At 46.0% G+C, this 12,414-nt stretch overlaps 1 protein-coding gene across 1 annotated transcript in view; it reads right to left on the bottom strand.

Annotated features, from left to right (window-relative positions):
* LOC126530370 (neprilysin-1-like) overlaps positions 1–12,414 on the bottom strand; it is a 107,913-nt gene that overhangs the window by 42,855 nt on the left and 52,644 nt on the right. Inside the window, exons 4-5 of the mRNA XM_072288075.1 lie at positions 10,334–10,659; positions 2,868–2,981 (exon numbers count right to left, since the gene is read on the bottom strand). Coding sequence (XP_072144176.1) covers positions 2,868–2,981; positions 10,334–10,659 — 440 coding nt within the window. The remainder of the gene's footprint in view (positions 1–2,867; positions 2,982–10,333; positions 10,660–12,414) is intronic.

Genomic DNA, 12,414 nt, shown 5'->3' with positions numbered 1-12,414 from the left:
CAACTAGCCGTCAACGTGTTTTAACTAAATTAACCAGTACGGTGTCACGCACGCACAGGTAAACATGAACACATCTCGCTCGATGACAGCGGAAATTGTCTGTGAGAACGTTGGTGTCGGTGAAAACGTTGGCTCGTAGCCGCGAGTCAATTGACCTCCTTGCATATGTCACTTGAAACATCGAATGCACAGCGCATACGAAGCTACCGGCGCTACGCGCACTCTGCAAACATCGCAGATCGCTTTGCAGATGAGGCCCGCGCGGGCGCGCACATTGGCCACGAGGGAGATCGCTTGCAAGACACACGAGCGCCGGCAACGCCTCCCTATTCGGCGTCTACCACGGCGTACGCGCATCTCGTGGCCAGCGCCGTAGTAGACGCCGCGGTTGTCTCCACTCTCTAGGGAGTGGCGCACGGGGAGCACGTCGAGGCACCCTAGCAGCCGCGGAAGAAGAAGCGCCCCTCCTCCCTCGCATGGCCCCCCTGCATCGCGCGTCACAGGAGAGTGCACGCATCTGGGGGGGGGGGGGGGGTCGAATCAAGCGTCCTTCCTTTCCTTAGATCACTATCATCATCATCACGCATCTGGGCGGCGTTCCTCGCTCGCGCACGCGAGATTGAGCCGCGTTCGCCGGCTCACCCTCACACGCTTTCATTCATATGGAACCTCGCGGTGACGGCGACGGCATAAATGCGCGTGGAATGTCCATATAATTGCGAGCGCAATAAAAGTGTTCATTGCAAACGCGTTGAGGTCCCCGTGCTGCAAAGAATCCGGCGGCGGCGATGTTGTCCTGATGAGAAAAATGTAGATCCACGCAGGCCCTCCGCGTGGCGCACAGTTCTTACTGAACTAATTGAATTTCTCAAAGGAAAATTCGTTAGAAAATTCATAAAGTGCTTCTTACACACAACCTCCAGACGTGATAGCGTCGTATCGTAATTTGAATATGCGAGGAAGCATAATTCTGTTACGCGAAACTCAAACACAAACCCCTTTTCTAGATGCCGTTTTATGTTTGTCTTAGCAGGAGGAGCACGCCCCAGAAAGCTCGCCTTCGTCAATACTGTTCGCCACCTGCGTTTCCCGGTAAACATCGTGGTTACATAAGCTGCAGTTGCCGGGAAGCATGAGAAGCAGTCAGTGATCTTTGAACGCTATCGCATTCCACTCTCAAAGGCGTAGCTTCCTAAGCGTCCTCCAAATTTGATTAACTGTTTCGCTAGAACCTTGTAGACATTTGTTTACAGAGGAAATTTGGCGGCAGTAACATTTTAATGTCCCGTCTGCTTTCAATAAATCTTGATGGTCGCGCCTAATTCGAGATATTCACCATCGAATTTCAACGCTCAGTTCAAGCAACGTAGAAATCCAGCACACACAGCAGCTGCGTAAGACACAAATGCCCTGTGACGATGTGTGTAACGAAGTTTGAATCATGACATGTCATTGCGTATACAGATACAACACGCCGCGGCAGATGGTTGCCGGGAAAAACGTGCCGGAGGAGTTTCTGCCGCGACTGGCCGCGAAGTTCAGTTTCAAGCTTCGTCACGGGGCGCTTTCGTCTGGTCTGATAGGGGGGCTGCCTTTTCTGCTCTCAAGGTGCTCTCTGTTTCGATATTGCCTGGATTGAGCGTTAAAATCCGATGATAAATTTCTTGAGTTAGGTGCAATTTTGATGATTTAAAGAAAAATGAGAGTGTATTAAAATCTGGCTGCCTACAAATTTGCCTTTTAAACAACCGCCCCCACGGTTCAGACTAAAAAAAAAAGTAATTTAACCCTTTCAGTGTCTGGTTTTTTTCGAAGGTGAGGCACCACGAGCATCGGATTTTTTTCTCAGATATTATGAAGCGAACACGGCGGATTATTTTTGGTTGCGCAGAAATGCAGAGAAAAAAAAAATAACACGAATAACGGCAAATTCTTCGTTTGTGCGGTCCTCTCATTCCTGTCTGACAAAAGGAATGTCAAAGGGAACCTGGCGTGACAGAAATGCGGTAACATAGCGGTATACGTGAGTGACGCTGAAAGGGTTAAAATATTGCGTTTATTAGTATTCTGTCACGTTATAAGCGGCAAAGTATGTCTGCCTCATCGAAGAACTTAACCGCAAGAACGCCATGTTCGGTACGCTGAGAGTGCTTTTGTAAAAATATAGGTGTATGTTGTAAAAACAAAGGATTAAAATAGTAATTTATAGGCGCAATAAAGTCAGTCATGAAACACATCCTACTCTCTAAATCGTGCTTGCGCGTGAAAAGGGAAGAGTCCCGTGGTACGGGAATCAATAGTCATTTGCGTGTAATCTGGTCATTAATGCTCACTTTTCTTAAATATTCTCTCGTCTCGAAGAACACACACCGCATATAGCCGCCTTCTCAAAGCACAAGTCGTGAGAATAGAAAATCTTTAAGTGCAAATTAGGTTTTGTACTGCGATATTGACATGTCTATATAACCGTGCCTCTTCCGTTTTATCCTATGTTGTGGCTATGTCTTGAAATGACTCGCTCTTTTATGCGCCTGTGAGTAAACGACTAACTTCAAAGCGAATGAAAAACTAATCTAGTTACATTGAAACAACGAAACAGTTAGCTATAGTGATAGCCTGTAACCACAACTCTCAAGAGTCCTTTGTCTGATGTAAAATTCTGTATAAAGATGTAATACCATACTTGTTACAATTTTATTTTACTGTATCGCTTTTCAGATGTCCTTAGCTTGCAAAGTGCACATAACGTACGGGACATGCGGGTATCTGTTACGCGCCAGCTTTCATTTAAGTTATGCAATGCTCAACTAGCTGCCCTTCAAGGTTTCGTTGACAATGGACAAATAAAAGCGCGGCGTCCACAGCACCTGTCCCAGCGCGCCGTAGTTGTAGGCGTCCGCAGCGTCGTGGAAGTACACGGGCTCCTGGATGATGCCGGCGGGGACCAGCAGCCGGTTGCCGGAGAGATAGTACGCGTTCACCTGGCGGACACGTCATCGAACGATGTGAGGACACAATAGGAAAAAGGAGGTCAGCTCCTGCAGTGACACTTTTACTTATTTGTAGCGAAAGAACGTCGAGAAATATTCTCACCTCGTAGGATAAAAAGAAAGAGCTCAACAAACATCAAAGCTAACAGGGAAGAGAGAACGAAAATGCACTCATAATTGTCGCAAAACATACGTGAAAATATGTTACGGGGTTTTACGTGCCAGAACCATGATCAGATTATGAAGCACGCCGTAGTGGGGGACTCGGATATTTGGACCACCTGGGGTTCTTTAACGTGCACGTAAATCTACGTACACGGTTGTTTTCGCATTGCGCCCGCCATTGGAATGCGCCCGCCATGCCGGGATTCGATCCCGCAACCTCGTGCTTAGCAGCCTAACACCATTGCTACGAAGCAACCGCGGCGGGTAGAACACACGTATCTGCCAATATGAAGCTGCACCAAGTTGCAGATGACGCGGCCAGGTACAGTAGCTGAATAAACAAACAACAATCATAAAATGCTCATGACAAAATATTTTGTCAAAAAAGATACTTAAACCAATAAGAGGTTGAATTAGGTACAGGGGGATATGATGATGATGATGAAAAACGTTTATTTGCTCTATTTTGCAGTGATTTTTGCGGCTTCAGATGGAGTCTTCCATCTTCTCTCCAGGGTCGGTTCCCCTAGTCTAGGGCTCCGCTGAGGGTAGCTGCCCTGCGTGCACGCCTTACTAGTCCTTGTTGGACTTTCAGGATGTCGCTGGATAGCATCCTCTCCCACTGTTCCGCACTCGGGTTTTTTATTATGGCTAGCCCAGCTATTTTCTGGCAAGCCCATGTGGTATGGTATAGGGTTGGTTTGTCTCCACACCATGGGCACTTGCTCTCGTACTGCGTGGGGTAGATCTTGCTTGGCATGTTTAGGCACGGGAATGTTCCCGTTTGTAGCTGTCGCCATGCTACGGCGTCTTCTCTATTTAGTTGTTTGTGAGGGGACGGGTATTTTCGTCTGATGCCTCTGTAGTAGTTTAGTATCTCTGAATAGCTTTGGGCTACCGGCTCGGGTTCCTCAGCGGGATTGTTGGATGCTCGGTTTGTTGCGTGCCCTCGAGCTATCCTATCCGCCTCCTGATTTCCCGTAATGTCGGTATGTCCCGGCACCCAAACTATCGTGTGTTTGGCCTGGTTGTTGGCGGTGTTGCCACTTGAGCGGAGGATGCGGAGCGCGCTGTGGCTGATTCTGCCGTTTAGGTAGTTGCGGCATGCTGCTTGGGAGTCTGTGAGTATGGTTAAGGACCTGTTGGATCGGTAGCCCTCCGCTGCCGCTAGAGCCAAGGCTGCCTCTTCGGCCTCAACTACCGTACAGTTCCGAATTGATGCGCTGGTGGTTTCTTTTAGGTCCGAGTTGATCACCGTTGCGACTTTGCTTTTCTTGTGGTTTCTGTCCTGAGTGTAGGTAGCGGTGTCTACGTGCACTGTGTCGTGTCTAGTTGCCAGTGTTCTTTGTACATACTCTGCTCTTGCTTGTCTTCGTGCCATGTGTAGGTTCGGGTCCATATTGCTGGGTATCGGTGCTACTTTGATGGTGTTTCTGTATTCGTCCGGTATCGTCTCCGTGCTTTGTGTCTCCTTTATGGTAGCTTCACCGCCGTATCTGCTCAGGAGTCTTCTGCCCGTTGCCGATAGCTTTAGTCTTTGCATTTGCGCGATTATCTGCGCTTCTTGGAGCTCCTCGAGACTGTTGTGTAGCCCCAGGGCCAGGAGTGTCGGTCGATGTTGACTGCGGTAGGTGGAGCGCCGTCTTGAGGGCTTTCCTCAGGATTGCGTCCGCTTGTTGCATTTCGTGCTTCGTACAGTGGTAGTACGGGAGGCTGTACGTCACTCTACTGACCACCAGGCTTCTGACCAGTTTGAGTGTGTCTGGTTCCTTCATGCCGTGTCTTTTCCGCCAGACCCTCGTTATCATGCGGGCCACTTGGTTGGCTGCAGTTTTAAGTAGTGTTAGGGTGTGGGTACATCGTTGGTTCGATTGTATCCACATTCCTAATATCCTAATGAGCGTCTTCTCCGCGATTGGCTGTCCCTCGAGGTGGATGTTCAACTTCATGTTTACTTCCTCTGGGACGGTGCGATTCCTCTTGCCTCGCCATACTCTTAGGAGCTCGGACTTCTTCGTTGAGCAGGCTAGACCTCTTGCCTTGACATATTCCTCTACGCATGTCGCAGCTTCTTGTAATATTTCTTCCTTTTCCCTGAGTGAGCCTTTGGTGACACATACAGTGATATCGCCGGCGTACATGGCGTTGCGTACGCCGTCGATTTGGTCTAGTTGTTGGGCCAGTCCAATCATGGCAACATTGAACAGGATGGGCGAGATGACCGATCCCTGCGGTGTGCCTTTGCTTGGGGTGTTGAACTTTTCGGATCTGAACTCGCCCAAGCCGATTGTTGCTGTTCTGTTGGACAAAAATGCCTTGACGTAGTTGTGTATTTTCATGCCGCAATTTAGGTTGTCTAGTCCTGTCAGGATGGCTTCGTGGCTTACGTTGTCAAAGGTGCCTTTGACGTCCAGTGCCACGATGATGTGCTCTCCGTTGAGCGGGATATTGCTCAGTACCTCTTCTCTGATTTGCAGGAGTACATCTTGGGTCATAATGGCGGCAACGCCAAGATGCACTACTTAAATCTGCTATTTTTTCACATAGGTGGGAAAACGCAACACAATGTCATATCGCAGCGACAACGTCTATGCATTCTTGCTGCTGTACCCACAGTTCCTTACGCTATTGTGTGAAATGTAATAAGATGTCACAGTTTCCCCGAGATCTTTACTGCTTCTCGGTTGCGACGCCGAACCGAATCTGGGCCCTACAGTGGCGTAGCAATTAAAAGGGATAGCTGAAGACATTCAGGAAATTAAGAACGGGAAGACTGAAACAAACGATAAGTTGAATGCAATAAACATACATCTTGAGAAAATTGGCGGGCTTAAAAAACAAGTCTGTGACTGCGCGAAAAGAGTAGCATAGCGGGAAAGCGAGCTTAAGTACGGCTACGACGGAGAGAGTAGACGCGCTAGAAAATAGAAGCTGGCGATCTAATCTTATCATATATGGTCTCAAATAGTAACACAATGAAACAGCTGAATCTTTGCGCGATACCGTTGAGGAAGGTATATTTGAAGCTGTATTGGAATTTTCTACCGCAGGAATCGAAAGAATTCATCGGCTGGAGGCTCGAAAGCTGGGTAAGGAACACCAAGTGAGAACAGCAATCTTAAAGCTACTGGACCTCCGTGACAAAATCGCCATTTTATAACGATACGCAAAATTGAAGGGCTAAAGCTATTCAATAACTGACGACTTTTCCCAACCTATTCGCGACGTCAGAAGGAAGCTTTACCAAAAAAAGAAAGGAAACTGCGATCACCCAGAGAAGGCTACATTAACTTACAATAAAGTCCGCATAAGTTGCCCTCTATTCATCAGGGAGAATGAACGAAATACCATATTTGAGGCTAAAAAAAAAAAAAAACTACCAAGCAAGGAGCGTAGGGACGCGCACGATTCGAAACCGTCAACGCTGACAATTTTTTATGTGAATTGCCGCAGTATTATTTATAAGACGCACGAAAACTAAACGGTTTTCCTGGCTTATAAGCCAGACATTTTAGCACTCAGTGAAACGAGGCTGCAATCCGGCATTTTAAACTGCGAGGTTGTACCGCCAGGGTGTGCGATTGTGCGCAAGGACAGGAAATCAAGACGTACCTCTGCTATTTGGTCACGGGATATTATGCACAGTTATGCACAAAGCTGCTGATACTGAAGCAGTATGGTGTAAGTTGTGCTTGAAGAATGTAGTCACCTGTGTTAGCGCTGTCTACAGACCACCTGATGCTGAAACGGCACTTTTGTAAACAATTTATGATTATATGCACACACATACCGCGCGTCAAAAAAAAAAATATCTATAGCAGGCGACTACAATCTGCCGAGTTAAACTGGAACTCGCTCAATCCGGCGACGCTGACTGGCAACATTTATTCTTGATCAAGTCGTCACAATTCCAATGCGTAATCAAGGCCCTTTGACTTCAGCAGTAGATCCTGTTTATGAGTGATCACTTTTCAAAACGTCCTTTTAATGTACAAACATTGGACCACAAGATTGTTTCGTGTTCCTTGCAATATCCAAGTCCAGCTCATATAGAAGGCACAACGAGACCGGCACTCGCATTTCAGAGAGCGGGCGACGTTGCCATCATGACATATCTTACTCATGAACTCATTTATTCCGCAACATTAAAAAAGCTCTGAGAAAACGCAATCCATGGATCACGGGTGAAGTAATTCATATCAAGCGCAAAATAAAGCAGCTCAGAAGGACTAGAAAAGCTCGCTCGCGCAGAGTGTCAAGGTCCCCGAAAAGTAAAGTGTGTGTGGCGAAATAACACTTCCTCAGTCACTCTCTGCAGAACTTTATTAAAGCGACTCCTCATAAGTTCTGGCGATAGACAAGTCTAAAGCGTAATGATCAAGCAACAACGCCTACCTCGGACGGAAAACAGAAGGCCACTCTTTTTACCAGTTACTTTCAGTCTATTTGCACTGCTGATAATGGCCTTTTGCAACCTACCCATCCACATCAAATGGTTAAGGTAAATCTTTATATATCCCCTTCATATCGCAGGCGGGCATATTGTCACTTTTACTGAACGTTGACGAAAAGTACTGGTCCAGATGATATTTACAACGTATTTTTTAAAGTGATACGTTGAACGCGTAAGCAGGTTCCTTCAGATCATATATTTAATATGACTTCGCGTTCGCCGCCTCCCAGCCGAATGGGAAAATGCAAAGGTCAGTCCTGTAGACAAGTCAGGTGACACTTCTTCCCCTGCTAATAACTACAGACCCACCTCACTTACATGTACCTCTTGTAAAATACCTGAACGGCTAATTCTAAAGAATCTAACAGAATACATCAAATCTAACATACTACACTCTAACCAGCAGAGTTCTCGTAGTGGCCTATAAAATCTTACCCAATCAGTAAAAACACTACATGACTTTGCCAAAGGCTTTAAGAACCAACTACAACTTGACGTAATTTTTTCTTAAATCGTTTGATCGCGTTTGTCACCTTAAACTGATCTGTAAATTATAATGTCTTGTAGGAGATGGTCCGCTCAAGTGGTGGATTGAAGATTATCTCTCAGATCGTTATCAGTATATAAAATATAATGACTGTTTCAAGACACCATTCCCGTTTTATCTCGCGTACCGCAGAGTTCTACTGCTCTTCTTCTTGTACATAAATGATATAACTAATAATATTGACGTAAACATTAGGCCATTTGCAGGTGCCTGTGCACTGTACCAAACAATCAAAATCGTTGATGGCCAAACAATGCTTAATAATTCTTTGAACGTAGTAGCTAAGTGGGGCACATGATGGTAAATGGTATTAACGCGGAGAAAACAATTTATATGAACATAAGAAAAAAGAAATCAACCATCCTCTTTCTTTACATCATTAATGTTCTCATACTATGGAATGTGTGACATTATATTTACCTGGGTGTCTTGATAAGCTGGGAGCTTAGCTGGAACACGCATGTGCAACAAATATATAAAAAGCCATCGAAGAAACTTCTTTTTCTTTAAAGTTCACTTACCCGTTCTACGTACGAAACACGACTTCTCGCTTACGCAAGTCTCATCCGACCAATATTCGAATCAGCGAGTGTTCCGTAGTTTCTGTACACTAAGGACAATATTCTTGCACTCGAAAGCGTACAAGGTAAAGTTGTGTGGTTAATTTTCATTGGTTACAGGCATACTGATTCACCAACTGAATGGCCGCAACTCGCTGACCTCGCAACTTTGTCCAGCTGAGCCAAAGTCCACATGCTAAAATTCTTGTACCTCTTTTTACACGATAGTTTCAAGCTAAATCGCAGCTGAGTCATTCATTAGAAACATTTCTTCCAGACAAGCGCCTCACAAACATAAACTCACCTCAGAGGAATTTTATTGTGTTAGTAACGTATTCCGCTTCTCCTTTTCCCCACATGCAATTAGAGACGAATTCCTTGGATGAATTTATTGGTGTTCAGCTCACGCTAGAACTCTTTACTGAACTCGAGGAAGAAGCGGTTCGCCACATTCATATATCGTGTTGCCGACTGTCTTTTTTTCTCTTGTTCTTGTCGTCTGCTTGTACGAATTTTTTGTGTAAAAATAGTTCTATTTGTTTTACTTGAATTTTTTTTCTATTATGCGTATATTCTGTGGTTAGCATACTTATGAGCATTTCATATATGTCTTCACTCCCGCTCCTGTAATAATTCCGGTGAAGGATTGACGGTATTTCGAAATTAATAAATTAAACTTAATTAGGCTTAATGGTGGCGATGATGACAGTGACGAGGAAGAACTAACTGTTATTGTACCTACTCTTACCTCTGCTGTATCATAAGTACATTACCTGTTACGTTTATTTTTATCAAATGTTCGGCTGTGCTCCGACATTTTATGTTTCTCTTTGTACTGACGTATACCTACTGTATTTGTTTTCTTCACTTTTTTTTCTTGTGTATTACCTATTCATCTTTTTTTGTCACGGCATTTAAGTGAAGGCTTTGTTGCAGACATCTGTTGCAACATTCCATGCTGCGTTCACGGAAATGAACAGTAAAACCTGGTTAACAAAGTTGAAGCGAATTCACAGTATATATGTTATTGCATATACTTCACTATGAATGTATATAGGGATTTCTAGGGTAATTTCACTTACTGCTCTATATCAATTATTTCGTTATATCCCGCTTCGTCATAACGAGGTTTGACTGTATCAGATGTCTTGTTTCGTTTTCTTGACTTCCTTGTGTTATTTTTTTGTTTCTGAAGTACTTGCGCAGCACACACTTGTAGATCATAGTAAAGTGCCAAGCGGGCCCTTAAGAGACACTAAAGAGATAAAATAATTAGAGTTGTATTGGTAAGTCCCCCTTGTACAACATGAAAAGATCTCTTACCAAAGAGGCGTTCGCTCAGCTCCAGTGTTTTACTTAGTCACACTGGCTCAAATACAAATAAAAGAACAACAAACTTTGAAATTAGCGACGTCACAACACCCTTACCGGTGTTGTGGCGCGAAATTTGAGAAATGTAATTTCGTATTTCATTTTTCTTGCTACAGTAATCAATATAATACTGCAAAATTAGGCGAAATAGAGCTTTGAAAGAATGCGTTATCAGTCAAACTGAATTAGTTTTGCTCCTTAGTGTCTCTCTAAATAACGATGAACTAAACGAAAACAATGTCGGCACCTTGTGCGCGTGCGTCACAGCCACGTCAGCGTCGTCGCCTCCAGCGCGGCGCTGCTGTTCCTGCAGGAAGTGGCGCAGTGCCAGCCACGACGACAGTGACTTGTCGGGGCGAACGTCGTCCAGCGTGGCGAAGTACTGGTCCAGCTGGGACTCCCGCGAGAAGCGGTTGGGGAATCCCAGCGTCACGGCCATGGCGGCCGCCTTGCTCAGCGCCTTGGTGCGCGTCGTACCGCGCAGCCAGGAAGAAGAGAGCAGCGCCCTCTTCAGGGCTGCACGCACGTCCTCGGTGAGATTCTCGGCCGCGGACAGAACGCTGGGCGTGACCGCTGCGATACAGGCAGAGCGAAGGTGACCGGACCAGTACGCTTCTTAGGGAAAGTTACGAGAGGGAGCTGTGACCCTGCGATGGTTTAGCTATAACGGAAATGATGAGGCGATCCATGCAACTGATTTCAACTACCATAACAACGGTGGTGTCGAATTTGCGAAGTAGCGCCGAATTCACTTTTAAAGGCCATCTGTAACAGCCGTATATTGGCAGGCCACTTCTACAATATCTGCCATTCTCAATCCACAAATGTAAGGCAGCATTAGCTTTGTGTGGCCGTACATCAGCGCCAGGACTTGAGGGAATTTCTTACTGAGCTCTGTGTAATCTCGGTCAGCGAGCGAGAGTGGTTCTCCTTGAGCTGTACAATGAATCTTGGCGAAATCGCACGTTACCGACAAGCTGGAAGACAAATCGTCTTGCTCCACTGCTGAAGCCTGGCAAGTTGCCGTTGGAACTATCATCATATCAGCCCATCCCTTTGGCAAGTTGTGTGTGCAAAGTAATGGGTAGTATGGTCCTAGTACGCCTGGAGTGGTACTTGGAGTACCACAACACCTACCCGGATGTCATGGCGGGGTTTCGACGTGGTCTATCATCGATCGATAACGTCGCCAACCTGGTCACCCACGTTCAGCGTAAGAAACGCCGTAAACGTCTTTGCGCTTTTGTTCCTCGACTTCAACGAGACGTATGATAACATTACGCATGAAGCCATGCTCATGAAGAGGTAGGAGTGGGTGGTCAGATGTTTCAGTGGATACGAAGCTATCTCTGCATACGATCCTTTTGTTTCAAACACCGAGGAAGGCCATACTTCTGTAGATTATAGCTACCGTGGCGTCACCCAGGGCGGTGTACTTAGCCCGGCGTTAATTGGTCGAGCTCTAATTACTCTCCTCGAGCACGTGCCAAGCACAGTCAGGGTATGAACGCACGCGGTGACATCTGCATATGCACGTCTGCAGTAAGACGCCTACAGTTGCGAGCGAGAATTCAGAGAGCTCCCACCCAAACTAATATCTACCTCCCTCACCGAGGCCTGGAAATTTCCTCCGAGAAATGCGTACTAGTGCCATTTACGCGCAAACCAATGAGAAACTACAGCGTAATGATAAATGGCCAATGAATCCAATATGTACGATCTTACACGCTTCTAGATGTCGTAATAGGCAGGGACTTGTCATGGAGCTGTCACGTATCAAACGTGAAAAAACTGTTAACAGGCATCTGCCACCTGTTCAAGTTTTCCACTGGCAAGACTTGGGGAATGTCGACAAATGCTATGCTACAACTATACAGGGTGCTTTTTATCGGCTTTCTGCGGTACAGCTTCACAGCAATAACCATCACAGGCAAAACGAATCTACCTAAAATACAAAGTGTTCAGGCTCAAGCACTCCGGATATGTCTAGGCCTGCCTCAGAGTGCATCAACAGTGGTGACTATAGCAATCGCTAGAGACCACCTTGTGAAGACCCACAGCACTAAGGACCCATATAAGGCATCTTGCCAGGACTCCTCGCCACTCTCTAGCCTCTCCACCAGCCGACAGACCACGCACCTCTTTCAGCCAAACGATAACCGCGCATGTTGAATCATTGCCACCGTGTTTCGCTCCTGCTGCGAGACCTTCTATTACTCCATATTGCCTCGCTGAGCCTAAAAATAACCTGATGATACCTGGCATCAGGAAAAAAGCTGATCTGTCATCACCAACCCTTAAACAGCTCACGTTACAACTTTTGTACAA

The sequence above is a fragment of the Dermacentor andersoni genome, chromosome 5, assembly GCF_023375885.2.
Source record: "Dermacentor andersoni chromosome 5, qqDerAnde1_hic_scaffold, whole genome shotgun sequence".
Classification (NCBI taxonomy): Eukaryota; Metazoa; Arthropoda; class Arachnida; order Ixodida; family Ixodidae; genus Dermacentor; species Dermacentor andersoni.
The sequence above is the reverse complement of the archived record's forward strand: the minus strand, read 5'-3'. Positions and strand labels throughout refer to the sequence as shown.